The 7,956-nt window shown below is 51.6% G+C and overlaps 1 protein-coding gene across 1 annotated transcript in view; it reads right to left on the bottom strand.

Moving 5' to 3' along the window:
• Positions 1-325: 325 nt before the first annotated feature.
• The window catches only part of PRKCE (protein kinase C epsilon), a 560,172-nt gene continuing 552,541 nt past the window's right edge, over positions 326-7,956 (bottom strand). The window contains exon 15 of the mRNA XM_055328672.1: positions 326-457. Within this exon, the coding sequence (XP_055184647.1) occupies positions 425-457 (33 nt within the window). The 3' untranslated portion in view covers positions 326-424. The remainder of the gene's footprint in view (positions 458-7,956) is intronic.

The raw sequence follows: 7,956 nt of genomic DNA, 5'->3' as shown, positions 1-7,956 counted from the left end.
TTGGTTTTCTCTGGTGGCTGCCCTAGGCTATTCTCCACGGAGCAGCCAAAGTCATCTTTAAATCTCAGATGAGACCATGTCACTCCCTTCCCTACAGCCTCATGTGGCTTCTATCCGAAGTGGAAGACAGTCCCTTCCTGGCCGAGCGCTGGTCCTGCCCGCCTCCCAGGCCCCGCTGCCCTCCTCGCACCCTGCCCCTACCCCACCCTCACCACCACCCCCAGGCCCTTCACGGCCCTCACAGGGCACAGGCCTTCTCCATCTCCACCCACCGGGGGCCTGGTTTTGCTCCCTGGACTCACAACTGCTTCTGTCTCCCGCCATCAGGACACCAGCGAGGTGGGCTCGGGGACTTGGTCTCGCTCAGGCTGCATCCCCAGTACCTGGAATGGCCCCTGGCGGGGAACCAGGTAATCTCAGGTAATCAGTAAAGGTTTTTGAATGAATGGCGATTGCACTGCATGGTTAAGAGAAAGAGAAAAAAGGTACCAGGAGAGAGAGGTTATTAAGGATGGGAAACAAATGCCTGCCTTCCCCGAGCAGAGCAGCTGCTGTGAGAGGCCGCAGGTGCTCTGCTGGGTCCGCCCAGGCCCACCCAACCTGGCCTCCCTGAGCCCGCAGAGCTCACAGGCCAGCCGCGTCCAGGAGTGACTTCAAGGACACTGACGCTAACTCGGGCCTTCACCCTGGGCCTGGTCGGTCGCACTGACATCTTTTCTTTCCCCCCTGCCCCGAGTCATCACCTCAACTTGCTACTCTGATCCTAATGGTTGACCCCTAACGACAGGCTCAAGGGGCTCATCACAGGCCCAGGAACCAGCAGACCCTTTCTTGTGCCAATTCTCGTCTTAACAAACTCAACCTCTGAGCCATTAGTAGACACCGTCACAAGGGTGTGAACTAGGGATCCCTGGGTGGCGCAGCGGTTTGGCGCCTGCCTTTGGCCCAGGGCGCGATCCTGGAGACCCGGGATCGAATCCCATGTCAGGCTCCTGGTGCATGGAGCCTGCTTCTCCCTCTGCCTGTGTCTCTGCCTCTCTCTCTCTCTCTGTATGACTATCGTAAAAAACAAAAACAAAAAAAAAACAAGGGTGTGAACTAAAATCAGAGACACCAAATGCTGGAAAACACCGTAGAGATCATCTCATTTCTTCCCTTCAAGGATGATATAATAATTAATGGTGCTACCATTTATTTTCTGTTTGTCCATGGTTCTGTGCTCATTTTCCTTCCTTTCCTTTAAGATCAACTGTGGATTATAATGTAGTATTTATTTCCTTTAACCTCCTCTCTGGGATTTGTAGCTAAACCTCTTTGAATGATTTTTTTAAAACGTTTTGTTCTAAGGATTCCAGTGTGCACCCTCAATTTAGCACAGTGGACCTGGAATTTGCATATGAGAACTTCAACCAGTACAATTCCCTTTAACTCCCCCCCCACACACACACTCCTTTGTCCTGTGGTCATGTATGTTACTCCTTGAATATAAGCCCCAGGATACATTGTCATTGTTATTGTTTTAGACAATTGCCTTTTAAAGAAATTAAGAATGGAGAGATTGTTCTCCTAGAGTTGCCCATATAATGATAATTCCTAATGCTTCTTCTTCTCTGTAAATCAAGCTTCTATGTGCTGTTATTCCCCTTCAACCTGCAGAACGCGACAACTCTCTTCTCACCTCCACGGACACTGTAGCCTCTCTGTCCTTCCATCCCTGATTCCACAAAGGCTCTAAAATCTACAAGTTTCCATCCATTTGCCATAGAGCAGTTTACTGCCAAGATAAAATTTTAGGCATTTCCAAACTCCCTGAGGATGGGTCCTGCTGGAGCCATGAAAGAGGAGAGGGCAAGTAACAAGGGGCCTCCCCTCTCTCCCCTTCCTACACCACCTCCCCCTTCCCAGCCTCTGCTCTCACTCTGAAGGGCAGCTGCCTGCCTCCAGAAGGAACAACTGAACTGCTACGTTTATATTTGCTGTTTTTACACCCATTCCTTCCTGGAGGAGGGAGGAGAGCAACAGCCTTCTCGCAGTAGGCTGCACTCCCTGTCAGTCATTCGCAGGCATTTACTCAACCCAGTCTCAGTGCCGGCCCTGTGCTAGGGGCTGGAGGGGCGGAGGGGCAGAGGGCTGCAGGGACATCAAGGAGCTTCAGCGCTAGGTGGGAGACCGTGTGCACCCAACCTAAGGAAATCAACAATCCAGTCTTCTCCCTTCTGCCTTCTTTCCCTTTCTTTCCCCGGCAATCAGCAAAGATCTGTAGAAATGAGAGTTAGGAGAAATGTTACTGGGTAAGAAAAGATGATCAAAGAAGACCTCTGATTCTGGACCTTGCTAAGGATGTGGCCTCCAGGGCCTCTCCCATCCCTAAATATCAGTGCAAGAGGTAACAAGGGGCCTCTCAAAGCCTCAGGAACATACAGGTGCGGACAAACCAAAGGTTGTGGGACCGCACACAGATCTGGAGAGGATGTGGGTAATTGCTGGAGGCAGTCCTCTGAAGGGTCATGAAGCTACCAGGGATGCCAGAAGCGCGTCCCTAAGTTCAGAGGCAATGACCAGAAAGATGCACAGCTGGCTCCCGGCCAGGCCCCCCCTTCCTGGCTTCCAAGCCCCCAGCACTGTGCTCTTCCTCTTGATAAATATCCCCCACCACTCGAGCAGCTGACTTCTACTCATCCTTCAGAAGAACATGCTCCAGTTCCACCACTGAGCTTCCACAGCTACCGTTATTTCCTCTCCTCTTCTTATTTTTTTTCTGAACAAGAGTTCTACAGGGGAATCCAAGGGTGGCTCAGCGGTTGGGTGTCTGACTTCAGCTCAGGGTGTGATCCTGGAGTCCTGGGATCGAGTCCCGCAATAGGCTCCCTGCGTGGAGCCTGCTTCTCCCTCTGCCTGTGTCTCTGCCTCTCTCGCTCTCTGTGTCTCATGAATAAATAATAAAATAAAATCTTTAAAACAAACAAACAAAAAAGAGTTCTACAGCCAGTAAGACCTGGATTCAAATCCCAGCTAGACCACTTGCCAGTTGGGCCATCTTGAATAATTCACTTCCTCATGGAGTCTCAGTCTACTCATCTGTAAAAATAGAGATCCTTTCTTCTTTACTTGGAGAATTCTTCAAGAATGAATATGATAAGCATAGGGTTAATAGCTTTAAAATATATAGAGCTCGTCTAAAACATCAAGAAATACATTAAAAACAAAAACGGTAAGGTGAATAGGGGTCACAAACAGATCATTCCTAAAAGCTGAAGTACAAGTTAACATTTCAAAACATGATCATTAATAATAAAAGTGAAAATTAAAGAAATGAATAATAATCAGTATTGCAATGGTATGGTAAGACAGATCATCTCTGGTTATAAGGACATTTTCTGGAACACAATTAAGCAATATGTACCAACAGCTCTGACAACATGTGTACACTTTGACCTAGTAACTTCACTTCTAGGAATGCGTATGAAGGGATATGATCAGAGATGAGGTCAAAGATTAATATTTATAGATGTTCAAGATGTTCAGATATTCATAACAGAGTTACTAATAGGAAAGTTTTGGAAACAACACTCTAAATGGCCACGAGTAAAAGAATAATTTGTGTGATGTATCCTTAAAGTGGAATTGTGTAGCTATTAAAAGTTATATTGTTAAAGATAATTAATAATGTAATGATCACAATACAATGTTTGCTGATAAGCAGGCTGTAGCATGGGATATACCATGTAATAGCAAATTTTTGCAGCTTTTACTTATACTTAGATATGGATGTCTTTGGAAAAAAGACTGAGAAATAAACACCCCAAAATGTTAATAATAGCCACTGCAAAAGTTATGAATGCTGTTTTCTTTTTTAAGTGTTCCACATTTTTCACTTTTGAAGTCAGAAAATAAAACTATTTAAAATTGCAATTACACTGTCTGACATCTAACTGTTCTTCAAATCTTTTTTTTCTTTTTAAAGATTTTATTTATTTATTCATGAGAGACACACAGAGAGAGGCAGAGACATAGGCAGAGGGAGAAGCAGGCTTCTCATGGGGAGCCTGATGCGGGACTCGATCCTGGAACTCCAGGATCACACCCTGAGCTGAAGTCAGACACCCAACCACTGAGCCACCCAGGCATCCCTCTTCCTTGCACTTTTATATTATTTTCATATACCATGTCTATAATGAACACTAATTACTTTATGACCAGAAAAAAAAAAAAAACAACAGGAATAAGAACAATGGAGAAAGGGTGTGAGAGGAAATAAACTGGGTTGAGGAATGCAGCTAATGACAACTATCTCATAAGATTTGGGGGAAGATTAGAAGAGGTAATAGATGTAAATGTGATTAGCACAATGCCTGGCACACACTAGGTGCTCAATAAATGCAAGCTCATCCCTCCCTCCCTCCCTCTGCATGCCCACACCTGCTTTTCTCATTCTGAACCTTATACGCCATTGATAGTCTGGCCCATTCCCCTATGGTCGAGTAACACTGGTCTCCCCAGCGGGTCCGTGAATCCAAGAGGACTGAGTCAGCTCCTTCCCACAGCTTTTCCTCAGGGCCAGGTTGCTGGCAGGAGCTCCAGGCAGCCTTGCTGACCCAGGACAGAGGAGCAGGGATGACACCTGCTCTCCTCCTCCCGGACAGCAGAGCCACCAGGTTTCTTCTCATGGTGACATCTAGGGAAGTAAGTTTTCCATGGAGTAAAGGAGTGAGTTTCCTTGTAAATGGCCAGTTCTTTCTCCTTTTTCTACCCTGTTCGCCCCCACCCCCTGCCCCCACCTCCTTGCCCTTTCTACAACTGGCAGCAGACCCAGGCTACAAAGGCAGGGAGGCCAGGTATTACTGCAGGGCCCCAAGCAAGGTTCCCATGCCAACCATTCCTCCCTTGCTGATAATTGGCATTCCACCGTTAAAGCTCAATGGTGGTACCCTGATGCTCTTCCCAGGCACCTCTAGCGATGCAGACTCCCTTTGGAGGACAAATGTATGAAATCTCCGATCCCTCAATATGCACATATTTCTCAGCTCCCCTTCAGAAGCATGTGTGTGGCAGCCACAGCATATGGCAGCTGAGCAGGGAACTACTGAGGACAGGAATATCTGGGGGGGGGGGGGGGCAGGGCACCAGAAACTTCACATCAGCAAAGCCACACCGAGTCTGCAACCATGTACCAGGCATTGCTATAGCATAGAACATGCTCAGTGACAAAGGCAAGGACTGTTCCTTAAGACTCTTACTTTGTGAAGGGAGAAGTAAACTTATAAAAAAAAAATGACAGTAAAAACACTTGGTCAGAATAGAACTGCAGGACTGAAGAGACCTTAAAACTTTCAAGGTCAACTGTCTAGTTTTAAATGACTGTCAAAGGTAGTCAGCATATGTGATTCAGGGTTCAGAGATGAGTGAGCCAGGCCTGTGTGGACAGGTTTGGATGCAGAAGCGTCTGTGAGGACTGGGTAGGTGGGGAGGCACAGGGAAGGCGTCCAGCACAGGTGAAGCGCAGAGCTGGGACCATACTTAAGAGGCTGTAAGGTAGACTTTGTAAGGAGGCTGGTGATGGGGAAGAGTAAAAACAAGAAGTGCACACAGGGGAGTTAAGGTAAATTTTTAGAGGGCCCAGGACACCAGGTTTGGGTGTCCAGACTCTGACTTTCGACACAAAGAGTCACCTCTCCAAGCAGAGAGGTGACTTGCAAAACAGAAGTGTCTGGAGGTGATCCTAACACTGGAAGGAGAAGGTAGGAACTGATAGGGCATGGAGACAAGGCAGTGAGCCAGAAAAACCTTCTGGGCCATCCGCATGCAAAGACAGGGGGATGGATTAGGACTGTGGATGTCGGAATAGGAAGAGAAGGACAACGACTTTCAAGGGAAGGCTGGCAGGCCTTGGGGGGGCTGATGCGGGGGCCGGCCAGCCCGCCCACCACACTCTTTGTGTCGCTGCCCCAGGAGTGCTCAGAGTCCTGGTGGGAAGGAGAGGAAGTCCATTTCTGACCAGGGTTTCCAGGAGTTGTGTGGCCAGACACAGACTGGCACCCAGGGCTGGGGTGGAGTCCAGGAGAAGGAGAGCCTCTCCTATTCTCTTCACAACAATGCCCCTTGAGCCAGCTATTTTCCGTGGTTAAAACGAAGACCTTTTCCCCTGGCCAGTCCCTCACCCACAGGAAATCCGTGACCCGGGAGTCCACAGCTGTGAATACAGTCTGTTAAATATCCAAGAGCAAGCCATGGACTGGTTGATTCAGCCCCAGATGCTTAGGGAAACTTGGCAGCCAGGTACTGTTCACTCATTTGGTTGAGTTGCCTTTACTGAGCGCCTATTGCATGTCAGGTGGGTGCTGGAAGTCGAGGTCCTAGAGGTAAGGGAGAGAGGGCCATGGCCCACTGGGGCCACCGACAAGGCAACACATAAGTGCAACGTGGCCATAGATTCACCTGTTGACATCTGTGCCAGGTATCACATAAGCAGAGGGTGGGCTGGAATGTTCAAGGGGAAGTGAAATGGGGCTTTGGATGTGATGTTGAACAGACTCTGGAAGGAAGAGTCAGGACTTGTCAGGTGGACGCGGAGTCAGGAGTGTGTATGGCCTTCTAGGAGATGCCATGGACCAAGGCCTGGAGCAGCCCGGTACATCTAGGGGACCACCAATCACTGGCCAGGCTGCAGGGCACGGGGCAAACGGAGAGGGGCTAGTCATGGGACTGGAGACAGAAAAGAAGCCCAGATGGGGAGGATACCTGAACCGATGTGACGACTCTGCAGACCAAGGGGAGCCACTGGGGCACTGATGCCCCGCTCACGGTGGGCCCCGCCTCAGGGAGATGACCTTCCTTCAGGTGAGGCACAGGTGGCCGAGGCCAAAAGCCATCTGGGTAGAAGTCCCATTCTTCAGGGCAAGCTCCCACTTCAGAGCTCTGCACTGCGCGTTCCCTACCTAGAAAGTTCTTCCTCCAGAGAGCTGTTTGGCAACTGGGCCCCCACTCCCAGGACTGATTTCCCGCCTTCTCTTCCCTGCCGCAGCACTTCCCCGGGCGGTAGGGCCATGTTTACCGATTACATCTGTTGCTCGTGGTCTGGTTCTCTGCTAGAGTGGAAGGTCCCGGGTCAGGACCCCTGGGGGACTCCGCAGCGCCTAGGACGGCCGGGCCGCGCGCAGCCGAGCACCCCCACCCCGGGAACGAATGCATGAGCGAATGAATGAAGGAGGCGGAAACCAGGCCCTGTAGCGCCGGCAGCCACACTGGGCTTGGCAGCACGAGGCCCTACAACGATCGATCGATCGATCGATCCGGGAAGGAAGGACGGAAAGAAGGAAGGATGGGGCCAAGAAGCGAGCGCGCGCGGCTGCCCCTGCAAACCCCAGGGCCGGGTTCGCACCCCCGGGCGCCGCCCCCTCCGCCCAGCGGGGCGCTTGGCAGGGCCCGAGGCGAACGTGCCCCGCGGAGGATCCAGCGCTTCCTCGGGGCCGCCCTGCCAGGCTGCCCGGCCGCGCCGCCCGGAAACGCGGCCCCCAGGCGCGCGCACAATGGCTCGCGGCGGGAAGGCCGAGGCCGCGGAAGCCCGGGCGGGCGGGGCTGGGAAGCGCCACACCCCCACCCCCGCCCCCCAGCCCCAGCCCCCACCCCGCCCCCAGCCCCAGCCCCCACCCACCGCATCCCGCCCCCATCCCCCATCCCGCCCCGCCCCCATCCCCCACCCCACCCCCACCCCATCCCCACCCCGCCCCACCACATCCCCACCCCGCCCCGCCCCAGAGCCCGAGACCACCCCCTGGGGGCCGCCGAGACCCCCTCCCCTGAGCGGGGCCCCCGAGCACCGAGAATATCAGGGGACCCCGGCCCCCACCTGTCATTTTAGGATGCCATGCTTTCCTTTGAAATAAACAGAAAGCTCCGCAAGCGGACAGATGGAAGAGAGAGCAGCACCGGGGCTTGAACACCAGGGCACTCGGCTCT

This window comes from Nyctereutes procyonoides, unplaced genomic scaffold (assembly GCF_905146905.1).
Source record: "Nyctereutes procyonoides isolate TBG_1078 unplaced genomic scaffold, NYPRO_anot_genome, whole genome shotgun sequence".
Lineage (NCBI taxonomy): Eukaryota > Metazoa > Chordata > Mammalia > Carnivora > Canidae > Nyctereutes > Nyctereutes procyonoides.
The sequence above is the reverse complement of the archived record's forward strand: the minus strand, read 5'-3'. Positions and strand labels throughout refer to the sequence as shown.